This window comes from Balearica regulorum, chromosome 5, assembly GCF_011004875.1.
Source record: "Balearica regulorum gibbericeps isolate bBalReg1 chromosome 5, bBalReg1.pri, whole genome shotgun sequence".
In the NCBI taxonomy this organism is placed as follows: Eukaryota; Metazoa; Chordata; class Aves; order Gruiformes; family Gruidae; genus Balearica; species Balearica regulorum.
In genome coordinates, this window is record NC_046188.1 from 55,140,232 (window position 1) to 55,164,494 (window position 24,263).

General features: G+C 39.4%; 1 protein-coding gene across 4 annotated transcripts; it reads left to right on the forward strand.

The window, feature by feature from the left end:
- Nucleotides 1-141: 141 nt before the first annotated feature.
- HPS5 (HPS5 biogenesis of lysosomal organelles complex 2 subunit 2) lies at nucleotides 142-21,719 on the forward strand. 4 transcript variants are annotated; one of them, XM_075755009.1, is made up of 23 exons: nucleotides 142-275; nucleotides 1,759-1,933; nucleotides 2,351-2,461; nucleotides 3,275-3,339; nucleotides 3,960-4,152; nucleotides 5,684-5,821; nucleotides 7,127-7,338; nucleotides 7,679-7,750; nucleotides 7,984-8,072; nucleotides 9,073-9,251; nucleotides 9,457-9,615; nucleotides 10,722-10,881; nucleotides 12,939-13,062; nucleotides 14,830-14,976; nucleotides 15,744-15,818; nucleotides 16,301-16,890; nucleotides 18,138-18,261; nucleotides 18,489-18,644; nucleotides 19,173-19,292; nucleotides 19,613-19,726; nucleotides 20,051-20,157; nucleotides 20,843-21,128; nucleotides 21,567-21,719. In XM_075755009.1, exons 2-23 carry the CDS (start codon nucleotides 1,826-1,828, stop codon nucleotides 21,625-21,627), a joined length of 3,390 nt encoding a protein of 1,129 aa, XP_075611124.1. In that variant the 5' UTR covers nucleotides 142-275; nucleotides 1,759-1,825; the 3' UTR covers nucleotides 21,628-21,719. The 4 variants fall into 4 exon arrangements, 3 of the variants coding, with proteins under 3 accessions (XP_075611124.1, XP_075611125.1, XP_075611122.1); XM_075755010.1 differs by having other exon boundaries at nucleotides 194-535; nucleotides 5,684-5,817; nucleotides 7,123-7,338; XM_075755007.1 differs by lacking the exon at nucleotides 142-275 and adding an exon at nucleotides 406-535.
- Nucleotides 21,720-24,263: the final 2,544 nt, after the last annotated feature.

Here is a 24,263-nt window from a genome sequence, read left to right on the forward strand (position 1 = left end):
CCGTCCCAGGTCGGCGGCGCCACCGCCACCGCGCTGCGGGGGAGGGGCCTCCCCTCGGCAACGGCCCGCGGCGGGAGGGGGCGCCGCGCGTCAGCGTCACGTGGCCAGGGCAGGCGGGCGCGCGTGACGCAGCTTCCTCCCGCGCGCGCGGGCGCGCCCGGCGTGACGCAGCACGGAGCGGCCGCATGCCCCCGCCCCGCCCGCGGGTCACGTGCCGCGCTGTTTGTGGGCGGGGCCTTCCTGTGTCCCGGTTCCCGGCAGCTGTCGGAGCGCCGGTGCGTGCGTCGCCTCCCACCCCGGCGCTGCGCTCCCCCAGCACCGCCGTGAAGCGAGCGGGAAGCGTTCGTTCCCTGGTGCCGGCGTTCCTCCGCGCCCCGCTCGGTCTGCGGCGGCCCTCGGGGCGGGCTCGGTCTGCGGGCGTGGCTGCCCGCAGCGTCCCCTGCCCGCCTGCTTTCCGCGGGCAGCTGCCTCTGAAGGAGCCGGGGGGTTCTTCTGGGGTGCCGTGCTTCCCTCCGCGTATCTGAGCGAAAGTAAGGTGGGTTTGTAGTTCCGCCGGCAGGCGGCAGCCCCTGCTCTGAGGTAGGTCAGGCGTCCGGGCGGGTGCCGGTTTCCGAGAGCGGAGTTCCAAGGAAAGGGCTGAAAATCTTAGGCTGGCGTTGTTGGAGCGAGGTTATCTGCGACCTTCCTTGCGACTGAGCGCGTAAAACAGGCGTTATTGTGGCTTTCTGGACCGAATAACATAATCCAGAACAAAACAGTCCTTTTTTTTTTTTTTTTTTTTTTTTTCAGTTATCAGAGGTGTACTAGTTTTTATTGCCGGGGTGGAGTCCTTCTCAGATCCCATAATTTAAGTTTTTTAAGGCGTTTTTGAGAATTTTGAAGAAATAATTTTCAGTCTCTGGCTAAATGTGTATCTTCCCTTTTTGCAGTGCCTGGTGAGAGTAAGTGTTCCCTTTTCTTGTAAGGAAATGTGAGGTTTCACATGATAGTGTTTCTGGGAGGGAGTTATTTAATTTATGGGATTGCATGCTAAACATTTAGAAATTCAAAGGCTTGAGTATGAAGTGTAACGGGTTTGTTTTTTTTTTTTAAACAACACAGAGGTCTAAACTTTAACAATTTCTCAACAAGAGGTTCTTTTACAGTACGTGCTGTTTAGGAAAAATATGAGGTTGCAGCTTCGATAGCTGTTCTTGGTTTTCACTCTGTGTTATCTGTCTTGTATACTGGAAAGGAAGTACTGTGGAAAGGATAGTCTGTACATTTTTATGTATAGCTGTATTAAAAATGTACAAATGCAGGTAATTCTGAATGTGGTCTCAGTTGAGGATAATACTCCTTAAATTTAGTTTTGGAGGAGAGGATGATGTAGGTATAAAATGCCAGTGCTAAATGTTTTCCTTAAGAAAATTGGTTTAAAATTGGGTGCACGTTGTGGGAGGAAGTGTGTTTTACCATAAAACAAGGCTTTTTCCATAGGTAGACAGAACTCATTCCACAGGTGGATGTAAATCTGTCTTATAGCTACAGTTTAAATATTTCTTGAGATCTGATATGTTAAGTTTTCCGAAGTGAACTTTAACAAAAACTTCTCGTAAATGAAGCAGGGGTCTAATTTTGCAGCCCATGGGCCTTTTTGGCAAACTGAAACTTGATGCTGTTTGAAGAGGAAGACGTTCTGTGTTTCTTTAAACACAGAAAAAACCAGATGTAGCAGTAAAAAGTGAACTAATGAAGGACTTACTTTATTTTTGGCAGGTGCAGCTAGAAGCTGAAGCTGTAATGCACCTATGAATGAGTAGTGCTAGTACATCAATGTACATCAATGGCCTCTGTGCCAATAATTCCAGACTCTTACAACCATGTGTTGGCAGAGTTTGAATGTTTGGATCCATTGCTTTCTGCACTCAGGCTGGATTCTAGTCGTCTAAAGGTGAGTTTGTGGAGTGTGTTTGTGGGGTTTAATTCAAAGAACGACCTTATTTGTTTTATTATCTGATTAACCCACAGGATTCATCTCTTTCTTTTTGGGTGCATGCTTATGAGGGGGAACACTTTGGGAGGAAGAAGTAGTGAAGAAAAAGGATCCTATTACTCTGTGTGTGTTTTCTTAATGCAGCCATGGGGTAAATAATACAGCTTTACACAGTTACTGTCTTCTACTGTTTGCTCCCATCGCAGAAAGTGCTATTCTAATTTCTTTAACGAATGTGCTGTCGGTGTTTCAGGAGTGGTACGCAGAGCTGGCAAACAATGAAGCCTTTAAAAAAATAACTTAATGCATAAAAAAGTTACTGTTATTAGTACTTGCTAGCAGACACGGTGTGTGTTATGATTTTTATTCCTTCAGTGCACATGTATAGCTGTGTCAAAGAGATGGCTAGCTCTGGGCAGTTCAGGAGGAGGACTGAACCTTATACAGAAAGATGGTTGGAAGCAAAGACTCTTTCTTGCTCATAAGGTAAGGGTAAAAAATTCTGTACAAAAATTTCTAGGGAAAATAGGACTGGGAAACAGACATTGTTTCAAGTTAATTTTTATTAAAAGTCACCAGGCATTTTCAGCTTGCTGAATTGTCCAAATAAGATGAAGTTTTGGACTGTTCCATTTAAAAAAAGGTTGTGGTGCTGGAGTGTATCCCCAGAGTGCGTGGTGTAATAGATTTCATGAGTCATGAAAGAAATTTCTTGAGAAGGTTAGACCTTTGTTTTTCAAATTTTTACTTTTAACGGCAGCAACAAAGTCACCTGAATATTTAAGAATTAGGAGAAAATTTTGAATATGAAACCAGAACAGCTCATGTTTGGATGTCCAGACTATGAACTACTTGGATAAACAAAGAAAAGATAGGCTGGCTTACTTTTGCGGAAAGAGGTCATGGCGCAGGGATTGCTGTTTCTACAGCCAGATGCTGTTTCCTGGGAACCACTGCTGCTCCCATCATAACATGAATGCAGTCATTTTTTTAAGGTTGGGAGCATCTTGCTTAGTTCTGGCAAAACAACTTCCATAGGTGCGAGGACAAGAGACTGATTTCTGTGTTTCCCAAATCAGGGAATGAACTGCAGTTCTTGATGATGTCATGTTGTTGCATCTTTTTAAAGTAAACTTAGAGCAAACAAACCCCAAACAACAACAAAAAATCCACATCACAACAAAGTGGTAGCTGCTGTTGACATGAATCTGGTTTATAACTTAGAGATAAAAGTTGTGTAGTAGTAAAGGCAGTACAAGAACAACTTTTACCCGCACTTACTCCCATACTTGCTTTCAGGAAGGTGCCATTTCCCAGGTTGCCTGTTGTATACATGATGAAGACTATGTTGCTGTTGCCACCAGGTGAGTGATGTATTTACAAACCTGAATTCTAGATAAATATTTGTAAGGAGCTGCTAAGTTTTGGACCTGGACATCTGCTGAGAACTTGGAGGAGGGCAGGGAATTAACTGGTAGAAGAGCCTACAGAACAATTCCCTGCACAGACAGTTTGCTTAACTTTTTTTCTGGAATAATTGTTGTAGAATTAAGTATTATTTCTGTAACAGAACAATTATGGGAGAGCTAATGCATGTGAAGTTATGATGATAAATGTCTCCCTGAGACCTTTCAGCATCAAAAGAAATACCTTTGTTAACTTGACAGAGTGAGATTGGTAGTTAATACTACTTATATTGTTTAAAATCCATTTAAATGCTATTTTTTCCACGTCCTCACTGGTGATTTCAGTAAATGTGAGAATAGCCTTCCAAAGCTGCTGATACATCGTAGTGCAAGGAAGGACACTTCTTCAGTATTAAGAATGTGATGCTTCTTGAAAGCGTGCAACCTCAAACACAACCAGCTCTGACATGTACTACTTTGCTTGGATTTTCTGTTTCGTTGGAATAATGCATCTATATCAATGATAAAACATGAGAAGACTTATTCAAAAATTGTATTTTCTTTTTTAATTGTTGTAGCCAAGGTCTTGTAGTAGTCTGGGAGCTGAATCAGGAACGTCGTGGGAAACCAGAACGGATTTATGTTTCCTCTGAGCATAAGGGCAGAAAAGTCACAGCTCTATGTTGGGATACAGCTGCCCTTCGGGTTTTTGTAGGAGATCATGTGGGAAAAGTATCAGCCATCAAGATTAACACATCGAAACAAGGGAAGGTAAGATGTCACACACTTTGAGATGTAGAAGTTCCCAGGGGATGATGCGTGGAATCTTTTTGTTTATTTTAGTAAAGTAGAACAGAGGAAACTTGCCAGCTGATGAAGTTCTGGTAGCTTTGTTGGGATGAAGAACCAGTCTCTTGAGACAACAGTAGAAATCCTAACTCATGAACTTCCCACACCCCCTCTTCTAGCTGTTTTAGTAGTGCAACATAAAAATGCTTTCAAATGTATAGAATTAAAAACTGGCTGAGCTTCTTTCTGTTGGAATTTGCAAGTATCCAGGCCCAGGGTCGTGGGGTGTTTCTGAGCCTGTTGGATTCCTTAGACTCCAGCTACAGGTTCCACATGTGTTTTAGTCCTCAGGTCAGCTGTCAGTCTTAGAAAGGGCAATCCCAGACTCTGATTTTGCTTGGCTCTGTCTGGATGCTCTTATTCCTAGAGATGTGGATTAGTTAAAACAAAGGGTAGGTGGATGTCAAGCTTACATCCATTACGTTTTGTGCAAAGGTCACACAAATTAATGATACCAGCCTGATTTCTAGCCCTTGAGTGTTCTTTAAGTTTAACCGTTACTAGGTCCTTTCCTTCTCCTTTTAATCTGTAAGAAGGGGCACAACCTGGAAATAGGTGTGTTCCTCCAGGTCCTTTCTAGCCCTCATGAAAGATTTTTACAGAAAATTGACTTAAAAGTAGCAAGACTATTGCATTTAAAGAAAAAGCAAAAAAATTCAACTGTGGAAAGAGGAGAGGGAAAAGGAGAGGAAAGAAGGGCAAGCCCTATGGAATTAATATGTATCTGCTTATGCCTGTTAAAGGAACTGGACTGTTGAATCTCTCATATAATGCACTTTGTTTGAAGTAGGGAACTGACGTGTTCCTAACAAAGAAAGCAGTTTTAAGCTGTCAAAAATGGTGACCATCTGCTACAAAATTTGAGTGCAGTTCTCAGTAGTTTCTTATGAATAAGAAGTCTGTCTATGACTTTATTCTGTCACCCGTGCGAACTGAGACACTTATATAATAAATAGTATTTGGGTAATTTGCTGCAGGGTAATAGAGGAAGTGAGTTTGTGTAAGCCACCTAAATCTGATGGAATTTTTTTTTGTATCAAGTAATCCCTCAGATCTGTCTCCATAAAACTATCTGCTGGCTGAAAGTACCTGTGGGACAGAACTGACAAAAGCATGAAGCTTACAAGAGCACGAATAAAAACCCTTCTTAATGTTACAAACCCCACACTCTAAAGAAACGGCTGGATGCTACAGGGATAAGATTTTTTTATTTATTTTTTTTTTTTCAACCTTCAGTAATGGTTTTGGGGAAAGGAGGATTTAGACTGTTATGCCTCTAAGCATTGAAGCCTTGTTTTGTAAGGGAGAGAGAAGAAAGGAACTGCTCTGTCTTATGCTGTGTATTCATAGTATACATAAGTTTTTTTCTGAATTTTGTGAATATTATTTAAAGACATAGTCTTATGAACTGAGGCCCTGTATCTTTTCTTTCTCTTTTTCTTTTTAACTGTAGGCTGCTGCTACTTTTGTGATGTTTCCTGTTCAGATTATAACCACCGTAGATTCTCGGGTTGTTCAGCTTGATTATTTGGATGGAAGACTGCTCATATCTTCACTTACACGCACTTATTTGTGTGATACAGAGAGGCAAGTTATGTTTTACTTCTAAAATATTGGACTCTGCAGAGTCACACAGCGTTTCTGAAGTAACCTCTGGAGGTCACCTAGTCCCAATTTTCCTCCTCAAAGCAGAGTCGGGTAGAGTAAATTGTGCGGGACTGTGTCCAGTTAGGCTTTGAGCATCTCCAAGGATGGAGACTCCACAAGCTCTATGGGCAGCCTTTTCCAGTGGTTTACCACCCTCACAATAACAGAGCTTTCTTTCATATTGAAATGGAATTCCCTGAATTTCCATTTGTGCCCGTTGCCTCTTGTGCTTTCAGTGGGCACCACTGAGAGTAGTCTGGCTCTGCCTTTCTTCTTTACTCTCATCAGGTATTTATACACATGGGATCAGATGAGTTCCACCCCTGAACCTTCTCTGTTCCAGGGTGACTAGCCCAGCACTCTCAGCCTCTTCTTATAAGATAGATGCTGCAATCCCTTAGTCATTTTTGTGGCCCCATCACTGGAATTGCTCCAGTATGTCCATGTCTCTCTTGTACTGGGGAGCCTGGAACCAAACCCAGCACTCTGGATATGTCTCACCAGTGCAGAGAAGAGAGGAAGGATCACCTCCCTTGACCTGCTGGCAATGCTCTTCCTAATGCAGCCCAGAAGGCTTTTGGCTGGCTTTACCAAAAAGGTGCGTTGCTAGCTCATGGTCAGCTTGTTGTTCACCAGGACCCCCCAGGCCCTTCTCTGCAAAGCTGCTTTCCAGCCAGTTGGCCTGTCCTCGTGCCTGGGGTTATTCCTCTCCCAGTGCAGGACTTTGCATTTCTCCATGTCTCTTTATCTAGCTTCCTCAGTTTGTCTGTGAAAGTGTTAAAAGTGTCAAAAATCTTATTGTAGTCAAGACAAACAACATCCACTGCTCTCCTCTTATCTATCAGGCCAGTCATTCTGTTGTAGAGGGCTATAGACATGATTTCCCCTTCATAAATCTGTGCTGACTATTCATAATCACAGTCTTACCTTTCACGCAATTGAAAATGGTTTCTGGGATCATTTGCACCATCGCCTTCCCAACACCAGGTTGACCGACTGATTCTGCTGGGGAAAAAAATCCCCACAAACTAACCATGATCTGTTTATTGTTTAAACTAATAAATATTTCTGCAACCTGTCTTTTATAAACTTTATGCAGGCCTTATAATATTCATTACAGATTTTTTTTAAGCACCAAGACCAATTCAGCAGCTAGGATTTAGTATTTTTATTCTTCAAGAACAACATAAAATTAATTAGAGCCTTTATTAATGCTGCCTTAACAAGTACCTTTTTTCCCCCTAGAGAGAAGTTCTGGAAAATTGGTAACAAAGAGAGAGATGGAGAATTTGGAGCATGTTTCTTCCCTGCTGGAAAAAACAGTGGGAATCAGCAGCCATTAATATATTGTGCTCGACCTGGCTCAAGGATGTGGGAGGTGAACTTTGATGGGGAAGTGCAAAGCACACATCAGTTCAAGCAGCTGCTCTCATCACCACCTCTACCTGTTGTTTCTCTCAGGTAGAAGCATGAGTGTTATCAGTGATAAACTTGCTTGAGACTTCTAGACTGACTAAAAGAACTGCCTTAATACTGAGAAGATTAAATAACTTCCTAGTACAGTCAAACATTAATCCTAGCTGTCATCATAATATGTTCTCCTCTAATAACAGAAACGGGTATCTGAGTTACCAAAAATGCAAAAGCCTTGATTCTATATGTCCGTGTGACTACAGCAATGAATGCTGCTGTCGTAAGACTACATTTATTTAAGCCGGCCTTGTATTTTCAAGATTAAGAATATTAAGGAAGTGATATTGTTGTAGTTACGCTTGTAACAGATACTAATTTTATTTTATAGGCTGGATCCTCATTATACTAGTTGCAGTTACTCTCCACAATCTTTATCTTTCCCCAAGCTACTGTATTTGACGTGAGTATTTGTCAGCATAGCTTCCTGTTGATAGAGTAGACTTAAAAATAAAAAAAGTTGTATGTTTTCCTAATTTATATTATCAACTTCATCTTTTTGCATAAGAATTTTCCAAGTCTCACACAACACAACTCACTTCTCACTTGTTGTACTTAAGCCAATGCCATTCCTGCATATTTTATAGTGACCACCACAATTAACTGTTGTACTATTAACATCTGCTTTGCTTGCAGTGAGCACTGTGTAATGACCTGGACAGAAAGAGGCATTTATATTTTTCTTCCCCAAAGTGTTCAAGTCTTACTCTGGAGCGAAGTAAAAGGTAAACTAAGAATTCGCTTTGTAATATTGTCTGTTATGTTTGTCACTTCTGAAGTCCTTGCCTAACATGGAGCCTTTTCAAGCTCAGTGTCTGAGCTGGGTTGCAGAACATTGATCAGAAAACTGTTTTTCCTTGTCATCTGTCAGGTATATCCTTGAATATTAACTCTCTCCCCACCTCCTCCAGCCAACCCCTCTCTCCATACTTCTGAAAACATGCTTGAGAAACAAACCATGGTGTAGAGTGAATCTTAAAATACAGTAATCAAATAGTGAGAAGTAATAACGTGCAGTATTAGTGAGATAACACCTGCAGTATCCTTTCCTCATTTCTGTTTATTGTCAGGTGTCCTGTGAAGGATAATCTGGCAGCTGAAAGCTTAAAACCTGTTTTTTCTAACACCTGGCTAAATTGTAGCCAGGGACTGTATCTATTTGGCAGATTAGACAGGCCTCGTAAATGTTTTTGTGTGTATGGGTATAGGCATAGTTCTAGAACAGTTAGTCATTGTCAGTCAGCCTCTTCCTTCCCGTTCTCTCCCTCCAGTTTGGTGTTAAGTTTCCAATGCCTTTGTCACGGGGTGTTTGCATATAGCATAACTATTTCATGTGAAAGCTGCTGAAAGGTCAAAGTGGTTTTCTACTAGCAAATGTTTTCCTTGTGTTTCAAAGCTAACAATCTCATCTTCATCAGTCTTCAGATTTTCATCCCCCCTTCAGAGGAAAAGGAAACTTTTCAGTAACTTTAGCATACTTTTTGAATGCTTTCTAGAAATGTAACTCTGGAAAGTTTTGATACTTTAACTGCTCTTTATAGTTGTTAGATGCTAGCTTAGCACTCTTGTGTCTTTTCCCCATGCCACTTGTGCTACAGTGTATTAGGCTTTTGCACACCTTTGCAGTCAGATGGGAAGTATGTTTTCACCTTCTTTCAGGAACAGTAAGGAATGTTAACTAAAGGACTGAAATCGTTAGATGTTTCTGTGCATCTGGTTTTGCAGATATTCAGGATATTGCAGTTTACAAAAGTGAGTTGTTCTGTCTGCATGCAAATGGAAAAGTTGTGCACCTCTCCCTTCTACTGGTAGACCGCTGCATAGAGCGTCTGATAAGAAGAGGGTTCTGGACACTTGCTGCCAGGGTCTGTTGTCTCTTCCAAAATGCAATTATTTCTTGCAGAGTAAGTAAATGCAACTTCACTCTGTTTCCTGTCCCCCTCTTCCATTAAGTTCCGTAGGTTTCTGAGATTCATATTCTTGAAGTTTTTACAAAGTATTCTAAACGTTATACTTTTAGAATGAAAATTAGCCTGCATATATGGTACCTTTCGCTTTTCACATGTGTGTTAAAAATAATAATGCTTCTGTTTCACTGTGTACTTCTAGGCAAGAAAAAATTTGCCTCTAGACAAGCTGGAGCACTTGAAGTCTCAGCTGGATGCCTCAACCCAACAAGATCTCATTATGCAACTGGAGGAACTAATTTCAAAGTTGGAACCTTTAGATTCTGCGTGCAGCAGTAGAAGGAGCAGTATTTCGTCTCATGTACGTGTATTGGTAGTGCCAAAAATGTTACCTGCAGATTTTATCTTTATGGCTTAAAATTACCTCGCTTTGAGGGTGAGGCTTTCATTTTTATCATGTCTTTTATAGTGATAACACTACCTTCTAAAATTAAGTGAAGTAGGGAGATAGGAAATACTACTACTTGCATTCTTTAAGCTCTTAGACCTTTGCCTTTTTTCCATATTAATGGTTGAGATGTGGACAAAGATTGATACGAAGAAGGCTTTCTGCACAGCTGAGTTTAGTGTCTTAACATGCTTCAGTAAAGGCCATCTTGATTGTAACTGTAGTTTTACGTGGTCAAAACTGAATGTCTGAACGGTCAGAACTGTCCTAGCTCTGTTTAAGAAATTGTCTCACTCCATGAAGTTTGAGCAGAAAGCTCTAAGGAAAAAAAAAAAAATCAAAGCATATTTCTAATATTCTTTTACATATACAGCTGCTTGGTATTGTCTTGGCTTCCCAGCAGCTTTTCAAGAAAGGGGTAAATATTTCTTAGTTAATAGAATATCAGTTACTGCTTTCACCCTAACAATGTTTAAAGAGTAAAGTTTCAAAACCAAAATAATTTAAAGTCCATCTTGATGTAGTAGAGCAGATGGGAAAGTAAACTACATAGACTAACCATGAGCAAAAGGATCTACGTGTGTCCTGGAACCAGATAGTTTTGTAGGGTCCATAACTGTGCTAGTTGGGTATGGTTAACCAGCAAAAAGAGTACAGACTTTTGGGTACACAGGTACAGAGGGGTGAAGTGACAGTGTCAGATGCAGGACTAAAGCAGAGATGGCTTTTTGTCTCATGGTCTTGTACTAAGTACACCAGTTGTTCCGCAGGCTGCTTTCCTAAAAGCAGTTGCGGCATATACATCGTTATATAAACTTGCTGGACTGCACACTTACTGACGTGTGTGTACTTTTCCATTCTGGATATGTCAAAAATATACTGTTATACAGGGCTTTGCCAGACAATGAATTAGGAAGCGCTGTGCGGTTGTGTGGGTATGGTTGGTTGAGTTCATTGCAGGAAGTTTAACAAGGAAGTACAACTCATACAACATCTAACTCCTCTCCCTTGTCTGACAGGAAAGCTTCAGCATCTTAGACTCTGGAATATATCGTGTTATCAGTCGAAGAGGCAGTCAGTCAGATGAAGATTCATGTTCTCTCCACAGTCAAACGTTCTCAGAAGATGAGAGACTTAAAGAATTTCCTGCGCACCAGGAAGATGAGCAAATAGAACTTGGTAATATTTCTTAATGAAAATATGTTGTTCAGATGCAATTTTTATTTATTTTACAAGAAACTGATTGGGTTGGTTCTGTGCTCTTTTTTCCCACTATCCCAAGTTATCCATGATTAAATCCTCTAATTTGATCAATGGGAACACAGTCACCCCACCTTCCAGTCAAACTCCTTCTTGAAACATTGGGGTGAAATGCTGGCTCCACGGAAGTCCAAGCTTAAAACCAAACACAACTCAGAGAAACAAAGCAAAAGGTCTGGAGGGTTTTTACCAAGCTAGGACTTCACTCTTCCCACCCCCCCCCGCATCTGTGTGCAGTTCAGCATTAATGCTAAGATTCTCTAAGTTGACTATGCCAGTGTTAACTGATCTTCAAATTTAGATTTGTTTGCTGATGCTATTCTTCCAGTAATACTAGTTCCAGGAAAGAATTTCTTAATCTTGGTTCTGGCTTTATATCTCTTCAGGGAAAACAGTAAGCTTATGATAAGTGTTCTTAACTTTCTGGCAGAGTTTCATTTGTACAGGGGATCATTTCTTACACATGTACATGTTAGCATAGTGATGATAGAATTGTTAATAACTAACATTTAGACCATCCAGGGAGCTCTTTATTTCCTAACAAACACCTGTCACTGGACGAAAGCTAGAGCAAGACAATAATGGGTCTTGTTCTCTGCTCTGGTTGGGATTGGGAGAGGATGCAGAAACCCGGGATGAGGAAGAGCTGGCTTAGTTCCAGGTCTGGTAGAGAGGCTTTCCAATGAAAAGGCTGCTCTTTAGCTTCTGCACAGAGTAGATGCCAGTTGAGGATGGAGAGAATTTGGGTGATTTGTTGGGGAAAACTACAGTGGAGAGGGAGAGTATAGGAATTAATATTTACTTCCCTACTTGTCAGTAGCGTTGGTGCTGCTTTTTGTAGCACTTACAGGTAAAGAAGCAAATGTAAACATATCACCATAAAAATGTGAGAAAACTTGGAAGTGTATCACTTCCAATATTAAAACTCTAAAATGAAGGGACATAGTTTTTGAATGTCAGAAGATAGAAAAGTTCTGTCGGTTCAACAAGAAATAACAAATTTCCTGATTATTTCAAAGTAGAGAAGTTCTAGATGCTTCTTGAAGCACGTGTACTTAATTTAGTATTTAAGAGAAATGGACTTAGTGTTTCCCTGTTCACATTTACGCAAGATGTCATAAGTTTTTAGGTTTCTAATCTGCATAATGAACAAAAGCAGCTCTATTTACAAGCAATCTTAAAATCAGTTGTGACCTTTAGGCACTAGCTAGAGAGACTCTGGATTCCGATGGTAGAATTTCTGTAACAGCATAGCATCTTTTCCTCTCAATGATGCAGATAGTGCTGACTGTTACAAAATGCAGTGTCATCCTTACTTAAAAGGATCCTTTTTTTCTTACTTACATCACTTAAAGATGCAGTGTGTGTTTGTACCAGGAAATGATTTATCAAAACACATTGTAGATACTGTTAGGAATATAAGAGTGAAAAGGAAATAGTCAGTGATTCTGTATTTCTTGTGATTCTTACCAAAAGCCATAGAGCTACGGGTTCACTTTTATTTTTAAGTCCATTCAAATAAAAGGGTGATTTATACCTTAATTGCAGCTTATGCATCTCTATGCGTTCATATGTGATTTAGGGTTTTACAAAATCATGCAATGTGAATTGATGTATCCAACAATACTTAATTTTCCTAGATGTTTAGCTGTCAGTGGATTAAATCAAGATTTTGTCCCCTAAATGGACTGTAAGCCTACTTTTAGAAGGTAGTTTTCATACAGTTGTTGATCATCATTTGCCTTGTTATAGAGCCGAAAGACTATTAGTAAAGTGGACCTACCAGGTTCAGTCGGTAATAAAGTGGCCCTTGAAACCAAATAGCACTTTTCTGACTCCCCACATTCTTGAATATTAAGTATGAAAATATCCCATGCAGGTTATGCATTAATAAATTAGTGCCATGCAGTTTGTTTCACTGTTCCATTTTTGCCAGCCACTGTTTCATGACTCTTTATTTCAATTCCATTTGTTAGACAATGTATCTCATGCATCTGTGACGGTTGAGGCTGACCGGAATGAGACATTTCTCCCATTCAGTATTCCTTTGTCATTTCGTTCCCCATCTCCTCTCGTCTCTCTCCAAGCTGTCAAAGAAAGGTAAAACTTGCAGCAGGTTCACTCATCCATTACATCTTTCCCTTTTCTGTCCTCTCAATTTGTAGCGCTGTCTGGTTTAGTTCCTGCTCTGTTCTGCAAAAATGTAACATTCTAAACTGAAAATTGCTAGACAATTTAAAGCTGCCATCTTGACTCTAATGAAGATATGAGGAGCTGCTGTTATCTTCAGCGGAGCCAAGATTTCAACCTCAGTTTTTAAATGGCTAAGAACGTTTAACATTACCCTGTAAACTGTGGTTGTGGTTTGTATTCAAAGCAAACTTACTGAATATTGGTTTGGGATTTTGGTTTTTTGATATTTAGATTTCTGAAGAGTGAGTGAAGGCTTCCTATGTTGCTTGGGGACAAACATTAAAATATTCAAGCATGCTAGATATTGCTAAAACACATTTGTAAAGTATACCATGTGACTTGCCATCTTAAACCCCCCACACCTTTCAGTGAATCTAATCAATTCCCCAAGTGTTTATGGAATAATGATGGCTTATAGCTGGTACAAGTACATATGGCAGTGTCTGTTTTATGCAGAAATCAAATTGCTATTTTAAAACTCCCTTTTAAAAAACAGGGGAACACAAATATAGAGGAGATGGTGTTAAATACATAACTTAAAAATAGAAAAAAAAATTATGTACGTTAGTTTCTTAGCTAAAATGTTGCTGGTCCATAATAACGGTCTGAAAAGTTGTGTAGCCCTCCCTTGATCACTTAGGTATGTGAATTATGTCCCACCACAAAAAAAATGTAGCTGATACCAGTAGTGTGAGAATCTCGGAATAACCTTCAGAAATACATGCAATGTTTTGAATTCTTTCTAAAACTATAAGTGGTTTTTAGGACTTTACTAGTAATGAGTGTTTCTACTAATAATGACAACTAGATTTTTCAAGTGTTCACTATATTCAATTTATAACTAAATAAAATACCATCATATTTACTGTTAATTTTTAAAAGTTTACCTGTAATCCTTCTATATGTTAAAGTCCAATTGTTTTGCTACATTTGAGTTCTTTCTCACTTCTGCAGCAACCTTCAACTTTTGCTATACCTCAGTATAGTAAAAGATGCCATATTCCCTGGCAAGCAAGTAAAATGGTTGCTTTTTTTTTCCTTTTTTGTGATGCTCATAAACTAGTTCTTGGCCGGAAAGCAAGAATCTGATTTTTCTGTTCTACCTTTGATGACATAGTTTTCTTCCTGGCAGCAGTTGAAATAATTGGGTTTCGGTATGTTCACTGGGCTTTCTCTTGAATAAAATATCTGAAGGGATAGGGACTGATGACAAGAAAAGGACATTTTTAGTCAGCTTTGTAATCTGAAGAATTAATTTGAAGTATTGTAAAACTGTTTCTTACCACCAAGAGGGACATAATTTCCTAATCATGGTTTCTGTTTATAAGCTTTAAAAGGCAATGTAGGCAATCTGCATTTATTTGCATATAAATATATGTCAAAATCTAAGCACTAATGTCAGTATGTGATCCTGTTTCTCCAGCTGCAAAACCTCCAAGTCTTAAATACTTCAGGCTTTTATTCTGTGCTGGAAGTATGCACCATGACTGAATTATAAATTTTGAGCAGCTTCTTAGTGAGTTTTGTTCTTGTTGGTCATCACTGCTCTGATCCTTTCTCAAGAGGTCTTCAGATTATAAAGTTTTCTGAAATAATGGTTTGAATGGAAAGAAAGTGCTTGATTTGTTCAGTTTTGAACTTCCAATTTTAAATGTTTAAACTTCTGACTCCTAGTGTTTCCAGCTTTGTACGCAAAACTACTGAAAAGATTGGCACACTTCATATAAGTCCTGATACTAGAGGGAGGCAAGAAGCAAAGGATGGTGAGCAGCTGCAGCAATTGACTGTTAATCTGGTAGCATCTCCCCAGGAAGAGAAAGAGTGAGTGCAAAATCACGTTTTATTAGCAATTGCATTTGCTGGGGATTCTGGGGATAGCAGCCTAGAGGAAAAAACACCACTTCAAGTAGAACAGTGAGCTCAGTGTTAGTTTTTTCCAGCTGCCTTTGTTACTGTGGTGGGTTTCACTGGTTCTCCCTGATGCCTTTCCTAGAAGCTGATTAGGTGATGAACACTTCTGGGTGGTGGAGCATGCAGTCACCCCAGTGCTGTAATAACTGAAGAGCAAGAACGTAGTGTACTACATGAGATTTGCTGATCTGTGATGCTCATTATAGTTACAGACATGAGTCCAACAGTTCATTTCCTGTCCTTTCTGAGTCAGGAGTAAACATTTTTATCTCCCTAAAAACATTATTTTTAAAAATAATGGTAGCTATAAAACATTGAACTTCTTTAATGGTTGTCCAATTAATACAGAGCTAAGTTATTTCATATTCCAATGATTTGCTAACTTACCATTTTGGACTAACTTTCATATAGTGGCACAATACTGATTTTTTTTTCAGTACCTGCAGAAATCTACTGTAGTTGGAGTAGAAGCTATTATAGAAGGCCATAAAAATGGTATTATCACTTGCTCTCATTCCCAGTTCATCCCTAATGTCTGTTGAGCTGTTCCTTCTCTAGAAATGAAAGCTTTTTATTTTTTAATAAAGGAATTAATGTTGTTTCCTCACAAATTTAAGGAAATTTAAATTATTAGAGATAATATTTCAGATAAGACTGAAATTAATGTGTTTTTCTAGGTTAGAACCACAGAGCTGCCAACTTCCAGAGGAGGACCATCTAAGAGATCTCAAGGCTGCAACAGCAGAAGCTATGTAAGCAGGGAAACTTTTTAGTGTATAGATACATTGAGTTTTGGTAGAAAAAGGATTGTGGTTTTTTAATTCCTTTTTTTAATGCATTACATACATGTAAGAGTAATGCTGTAAACGTCTATTAACATAATCTGAAAGGATCTCATTTGGTTAATTTGTTTCCCCTGTTTAAAACCAAGCAAAATCCACTAAAAGCTTATTTAGGTACTCCAGCATTATCCTTTTGCCCTAACTACAAGCATAGTTTAAAAAAACAAAATCAAAACAACCTAACAAACAAAAATCCATTCTGAAAGAAATCTCAAGGAACTTGGAATGTACTAACTGTAGACAGCCTAAATGCTATCTGATGCCCTCAAAACCACAAAAACCAACAACTGACTCTAAGTTTAGGAATATACTTTGAGTTACACAAAATACATAATACTTGTGGCATCTCATAACTGTCAAGCAACTTGGTAAACTTCTTTTTTATGCTACAGAGCCAAACTCCAGGATCCCCTGGTTTTGTTAGAACCGCAGTGTATGAGAAGGGTTTTACAGGAATGGTTTATTCATCTAGAAGAAAAGTTTGGCAGCAAAGAGTATTCTACTTCCCCTGTTAAGAAAAGCAAGACTGTGTGTGCTGAAGAGGAGAGGGCAGTCCTGGAGGAAAACCTACAACTGGATCCAACTGATGGAGACCCAGCAGACAAAGAACAGAGTAGTATCTTAGGAGACTGCACTGAAAAAGAAAATACTGATGAAACCATGTGTGAAAATAGCAGTGATTTGAAGGGACCTTTGGACTGCTGCTTTCAAGTGTCTCCTCCATGTGTCATAGACCCAGATGTTCAGAAAGATCTCGTAGAGTTGACAACACTGTGTTTTGAGCTGTGTGTATTTTCTTGTGGAAATGGTGAGGCAGAGGAAAGCTCTGGAAGTCTGCCACTAGCAGCTTCGTGGACTTCGGCTTGTGGGTTTATGCGAAGCTACTTCTTTCTTTTGGATTTAAAAAGACTAAAACAGTGTATTATAACTATGTATGCAGCCAATCCTAATGTATGGGAAACATACATTGCAGGATTGAAAGGTAACTAATGAAAATTTTATTACTAATAAACTGAAAGTAAGACTGTTTTGGGGGGGGGGGGGGGAAGAAAAAGCTTGAAGACACTTCCATTTGTATCTGCAAATTTTCCTTCTGCAGGTGTAGTGTGGGAGGGGGAGGATGGTTGCTGTGTGGGTCCTTTTGTTTTGGTTTTGGGTTGTTTATTTTTCCCCCAAAGGCTTACGAAGAACTGCTGGCTCCGTGGGGAGACCGTTCCTCTCTTCCCCCCCATTTTGCAATTCCGAACCTTTTAATTTATATGGAGCTTGTTGGTTGAACACTGTAGTGATTACAGACCAGATCCATTTAAAACCAAATATATATGCTTCAAAGAGCAAAAGCATCTCAATTAGAATCATTTGTCTATAGAAACAAGGCAAAAGCTAGGGGAGGGGCTTCAGTATTTGCATTGGAAACAGAAGATTTGACTTGCAGAGAAATGTGGTTAATGTGAAACAAAACTGAATGGAATAGATGGTTCCATGCAAATGAGAGGCTTGAGACCACATCAGGCTTCCTTTTTCCACAGAAATCCTTTCTGATCTTTTAGATGCCTCTTTAGCCTTTATGCAGAATTCACTTTTAAGAGTGAATTAAAGTCTTTAGCATTGATTTGGTGCCAACAGAGAGTAGTCAAACAACAGAATCTTGCTTTGAGGGTTGATGTCTGGTGTTTGGGTTTCTGGGATTCTGAGTGCCCTAGAAGTGAAAGTAATGCATGCGTTCCCAGTTTGTCCTCAGTTGGACTGCACGTGTGCCTGTAGATTAATAATCGCATTTCATCAGGATCAAGGCTCATGTTGAATTCTGCATTCTGTCAAGTCAGTGTCCAAGCTGAAGTTTTTATTTATTAATAGAAGCAAGTTGCAATATACAAAAATTGGTGCAGATTTGCATTATATTCAGCAAGCCATATGTCCTGCAGTGGGCTTTTTTCACATGAGAGAAAAAATGTCTCCTCAGAAGTCTGAAGAAAAGTAAAATATATCAAGATTATTATTCCATGCCTTAATTGTATCGTTTTAGAATTGTAATTTGCTGTAAGCGCAGATTAGTGATGTTGATATCTATGAAATGAACAAGTAGAATCTGTTCACTTGTTACTACTGTTAGCTAGAGAGTTCCACGAAAGTAGTGGTTACTTTTGTCCTTACACTTAACAGCTCTGTGTGTGTGTTAAGGAAAAAAAATTGCTTATATCTTGTAACTTGTGTACTGATTTATTTCAGAACTAACTTGTGACAGTCCAGTGGCTTTAGCAATGGAAAATGAAGATATGCTGAAAATACTAAAACAGCTGCATGACCTGGGGCCTTGGGATGACAGCCCACTGATATTGGTACATGCTCAAAGGTTTGAGACCAAGTCCTTTTTTTTTTTTTTTTTTTTTTTTCCGTTTTTCTTCTCCAGTGTTGTTAACTGGCTAGCAGGAATTGGTTCACTTAACATTTCATGAAGTTTTCTGGGAATCTTTTAAAGAGATCACCTTTCAGTACTATCTTGAACTTGCAGGAGATCTTAAAAAAAATTATCATTTTGCTGTTTGGTACTGAAAATCAGTTTTTATCCTCTCTCTCCAGGCTTTATGAAAAATTTGGGGAAACAGCTCTTCGGCCCTTGATCAAGTTCCACCCCTCTCTTTTACCTTCTGATATCAAACAGATTTGCAGGAATGATCCAGCTCACTTTTTAGCATATTTAGATAGTTTGGTGAAATCAAAGCCAGAGGATAAAAGGTAAAGGGAATATAGAATCTTTTTCATCTGTTTGCTCACTTCATCATGTAGCTGTGTGGGGGTTTGTTTTGTTTTGGGGGCTTTTTTTACTGTTTCTGTATCTATCTGCTTGGTGTTCTTTAGATTCTAATTCATTCTGCCAGTTTTAGTTGGTATCTCAGACTGGTTTGTTTTTGGGTTTTTTTGGGGTTTTTTTTTGTTAGATTAGGTGCTAGTTTTAACAGGGTTTTTCTGAATAATATTTTCAATGGAACTGACTGTCCTGTGCCTGCAGTTCAGTATACCAAGGTTAGACACTGTTTAAATAAAAAATAGTAATTTAAAAAAAGCTGGGGAAACCCAACTTACAAACTTGATGGTTTTCTATGGTCTCCTCAGTTTCTAGAAACATAAATCATTCTAGGCTTTTCTAATTTAATTTTACATCCATATTTTGTTGGGTTTTTTTTCCTGCACACAATCTCTACTTCTCCAGATCTGGTATATTTAATACTGGTAGGTTTTTTTTCTGTGTGTTTTGTTTTCTAGGTCATCTCTCCTTAGGTCTCTTCTGCAGCCCCAGTCTATACGACTGGATTGGTTGTGTGTGGCAGTTTCTCATGATGCGCCACAAAGAGCAAATACAGTGGATGCAGAAGGAAATCCCAGGTAAAGTACGGTTCATCCAAGGTCCTGAGTGCACCAAAAAAAAGCTTTAACTTTTAATCTCAACTTTTGGCTTAGATTTTCTGTGACAGTTTGGACGTCACTGAATCTGTCAAGCTTTTTGCATATTGTGGAGTTCAGCAGAAGCAACCAAAGGATTAAATAACTGTAATGCTTTTCAGAGTGACTGTTCTACTGACACTAGAGAGTGTTTCATTCTTTTTTCCTTCTCTTTTTTTCATATACCTGCCTTTCTTGTAGAGAGAACATAATGTTCTGAAGAAAACTATTAATGCTTTAAACCTGAATTTCTCATCTTCTAGGCCACGATCGCACTTGTTTACTTGGGGCTACAGCCAGCTCATTCTGCTTTTGATTAAACTCCCAGCTGATTTTGTTACAAAAGAGAAGATGGCTGACATATGTAAATCACATGGGTAAGAAGAAAACTTGGTAATTAGTTGGTATTCTGACCCCAAAAAGATACAAATGAAAACCACACATCTGCTCCTTACGTGGACAGGTTTTATTTAAAAATCTTTCCTGTTTTGGGGATGAATATTGAGTGACCAATTTAATATACCAAATACCCCTTTTGGCTAAGGGGTATTTCCCCATGTCCCCACTCTGCAGTGATTTCTGGCATTCAAGAAACTCTGTTGCTTCTATCTTCGCTGGTATTTAAATGAGCATTTAATTATTGTTGACTTTAGTTTAGACTGAGTATTTGATTCCTGGAAATCTTTACTCTTTTATTCAAGATTTTGGCCTGGATATCTTTTTCTCTGTCTGGAGCTGGATAGAAGAATAGAAGCCTTTACTAATATTGCTCATTTGGATGATTTGAGCCTCTTGAATGGAGAAGATGGTTAGTGAGTCTTAAGCTGTGTAAACATACTCCTGTAGTATAGGAACTGCCCTTATTATATACTGATTCAGTTTGTTCAAAGTTGAGTTGAACTTTTATTTTTTTGAAGTGTTTTGGTAGCATTAACTGTGGGTAGTGCAGCATATTTGAAACGCATAAATGGGTGTTACACTCTTGTATCTTCACACAGGGCTTGGTGAAATTAGTCGTGCTAGAAAATGCTTGAAGTTCAAGAATGTAGAGGTACTTATCAGTTGTGGGAGTAAAAGCTAAACTTGGTGTTGTAGATACAGGAATAGCTAGCCTCCCTGCACAGCACACAACTCCCCCCACTACACATGCACATACACAGAGTTACAACAAGCAAAGCATTGTATTACGTGGCAGAACTTAGAAAAAAATTCTCAGTAGCCCTAAGATGGACAAAACAATTCTTTGTCTCTTGACTTAATCCAAAGCCTTAAATACTGAACTATTATGAAGCTTTGTGTGTAGTTCACCACTGAGTCAGTCACGGCAGTACACTTCTGTACACAATTTGCTTGTTGGTAACACTTGGTTTTCTTTCTTATCTTCACAGAGGAAAAATAGAATAGCTAGCTTCCCTTTTAAGTATAGATATATTTAAAATAGTAGGCTTGAATAATCCTTGTTTTACAAATAATGTAACTAATTTTACATCTAGGTTCCATTCCAGAGACCATAGAAGAATGGAAGTTTCTTCTGCGTCTTGCACAAAATCACAGCACAGCTTTCCACCACCATGGCCTGCAGAATGGGAGTGCTTTCAGCAATGGTATCTCGAGCTGCCCGGATTGCATCACTGTGGAAAACGTAGCTCTCTTGCTGGCAAAGGCCATTGGCCCAAATCGTGCCTTGCCTCTCTTGCAGGAGTGTGGCTTGACACTAGAATTGTCTGAGAGATTTAGTGGTGTCTGTGAGATACTGAGAATTGCTGAGAAAAGGCAAAGGTAAGATGACACATCAACAGAAGATCCATGTACACACCCTATTCATTTTGCGTTTTCTTGATGCTTTAAGCTTTCTTTTCAGTTAACAAAAAGATAAAATGTATCACATTTTTACATCTGACTTTAAACTCAACTGAAAGCTTTTCTATTATTTAAGAACTACGTATCGCATGATATAGGCATTGTGAAATGAAAATGAGGAAACAGGAAATCATACGTTAGAGATGTATGTGAAGGAGATATCTGTGTTGCTGAGTCCTACACAGACTCTGATCTCACCTATCTCATCCAGAGAAGGTGATGTCATGTTACTTCTGAAATAGTCACGTTTTGACAAACTTTTATTTAAAAAGCAAACTAAATCTCTGTTGTTCTCTCTGGTGTTAGCTTTTTTGTTTACTGTTTGACTTTGTTTTTTCTTCTTTGCTTTAATTGCAGAGCGCTGATTCAGTCCATGTTGGAAAGATGTGACCGGTTTTTGTGGTCTCAGCAAGCATAGAAAACAACTTGGAAAACTTTGGGAGCATTTTTTACTGTAATGATTCTATATTAAAGTGCCTCTTAAACTTAAAAGGCTCTTAAAGAAATGAACTCCTGTCTAAAAGTTCAATTATATTGAGCCAGTCTCTATCTGGCAGGTATCTGACTGGGAACTGTTGACAGTTCTTCCTTATTCTTTTGGAGATGAGTTTTGAACTCTAGAACTTAAAACAATGCAGTATTTATCTTGAAATTAAGCTTACAGATTTCTAAGATGAAAATTCCTGAATTTATTCTCTGAGTCTGTATGGCTTAGATGTTTAGGAGATGAGCCCCTAAGTGTTAAATCCTGGTGTATAAAATTTTTTGTTTGTTTGCAAACATGAGAAGCCATTCCTCAAAAATATCTAAGTTGGTACTTGTTGAATTATCCTGTAAATTACGTTGACTTTTTTCAAGTTACTGTAGAAGTGCTTGTTATGATACCCTTTTTTTAGTCGTGTCCGTCCGTCCCCCCGTCCCCCCCCCCCCCAATTATATGGACTGGTCTTGTCCATTTGAAATGCATTAATTGAGCCAAGTCTTAAAATGGGAGGGAAATATTTTTCAGGAGTGCATTAATAGTTAAGAATGCTTATTAATAGAAGAACTTGTTAAATGAACTCACTGTTAAACTGTAAGCATGATATTTCTTAATAGCCTGTATCTATTTGTGCAATATGACTGTAACCATCAGTTGTGTTATTTCAGCAAACCTCAGGACAGTGGAATTAGAATTACAGAATCATTTAGGTTGACCCTTTAGATCATTGAGTCCAACTGTAAACCTAACACTGCCACATCCACCACTAAACCATGTTCCCAAGCACCACATCTACACAGCTTTTTAATACCTCCAGGGATGGTGACTCCACCACTTCCCTAGGCAGCCTGTTCTAGTGCCTCATCAACCCTTTCAGTGAAGAATTTTTCCTAATATCCAATCTAAATCTCCCCTGGCACAACTTGAGGCCATTTCCTCTTGTCCTATCGCTTGCTACCTGGGAAAAGACACTGAGACCCACCTGGCTACAACTTCCTTTCAGATAGTGGTAGAGAGCAATAAGGTCTCCCCTCAGACTCCTTTTCTCCAGGCTAAACAACCCCAGTTCCCTCAGCCGCTCTTCATCAGACTTGTGCTCTAGACCCTTCACCAGCTTTGTTGCTCTTTGGATGCAATCCAGCCCCTCAATGTCTTTCTTGTAGTGAGGGGCCCAAAACTGAACACAGTACTTGAGGTGAGGCCTCACCATTGCCAAGTACAGGGGGACGATCACTTCCCTGCTCCTGCTGGCCACACTATTGCTGATACAAGCCAGGATGCTGTTGGCCACCTGGGCATACTGCTTGTTCATGTTCAGCCAGTTGCTGACCAGCGTCCCTGGCTCCTTTTCCACTGAGCAGCTTTCCAGCCACTCTTCCCAAAGCTTGTAGCGTTGTGTCAGATTGTTGTGACCCAAGTGCAGGACCTAGGACTGAGGGCGCTGAGCTTTGTTGAACCTCATACAATTGGCCTTGGCCCATCGATCCAGCGTGTCCATATCCCTCTGCAGAGTCCTCCCACCCTCAAGCAGATCAACGCTCCTGCCCAACTTGGTGTCATCTGCAGACTTACTGAGGGTGCACTCAATCCCCTTGTCCAGATCATTGATAAAGAGATTAAACAGAACTGGCCCCAGTACTGTGCCCTGAGGAACAGCACTGGTGACCGGCTGCCAACTGGATTTAACTCCAGTCACCACAATTCTTTGGGCCTGGCCATCCAGCCAGTTTTTTTACCCAGCAAAGCATATGCCCCTCCAAGCCATAAGCAGCCAGTTTCTCCAGGAGAATGCTGTGGGAAATGGTGTCAAAGGCTTTACTGAACTTTGGTAATTTCCACAATGAATTCTGACATTTTGGAAAGTGAGAGGACTGCAGGTCTTATTAAAATAATCTTTTTTAAAGCAGAAGGTTTAGATAAGTATTTTTAGATAGCTGCTGTCAAGAAAGAAGTATTTTTAAATATCTGCTAGAATATGAAGATTCATATTGGATTTTGTTTCTTGTTTACAGACTATGCTTTGTACCAGCACTCTTTCTGCACTTAATACATCTTTGAACAAGTTTCTTTTTAGGCTTCTAGTTTTGGCCCTCTTCACTGTCAAGACTCTCACATTTTCAGGAGAAAGCCACAGCATCTGGTCAATATTTGATTTTTCACAAATGTCATTTAAATAAAAAATTAACACATGCATTAGAACTAAATTTTATTAAAATCCATAATTTTGTCATGAAATAACTTTAAAATATTCTTTACAAAACATCTTTTTATGTAGTCTTGCAGCACTTATAGTGCTGCAAAATAATGCTTTTATTTTCATTAAAATAGGACTTGGTAATAAAACTTTCAGGCTTTTGAGAGGTGCAGTCTGACTTTCAGCTCAATCACAAGAAAGACTTTATTGTGGAGGATTGGTTCCTTCACTCAAGGAAATGAAGTTACAGGGAGACAGTTAGTGGCAGGCTTTCATCTGTTAATAGTCTTGCTTGTGGAAAAGCCAATACAGCATACTTTTGAAAAAAGAAAAGTTTAAAAAAATCTTTGGGGCTTAGATTTTGACATTGGAAACAGCA

Excerpts from the sequence above, each read along its gene's own strand:
- HPS5 (XM_075755009.1), top strand. The coding sequence starts at position 1,826 with ATGGCCTCTGTGCCAATAATTCCAGACTCTTACAACCATGTGTTGGCA. Across the intron at positions 8,073-9,072 it reads ACTCTGGAGCGAAGTAAAAG|ATATTCAGGATATTGCAGTT; the intron begins GTAAACTAAGAA and ends CTGGTTTTGCAG. Across the intron at positions 15,819-16,300 it reads GCTGCAACAGCAGAAGCTAT|AGCCAAACTCCAGGATCCCC; the intron begins GTAAGCAGGGAA and ends TTTATGCTACAG.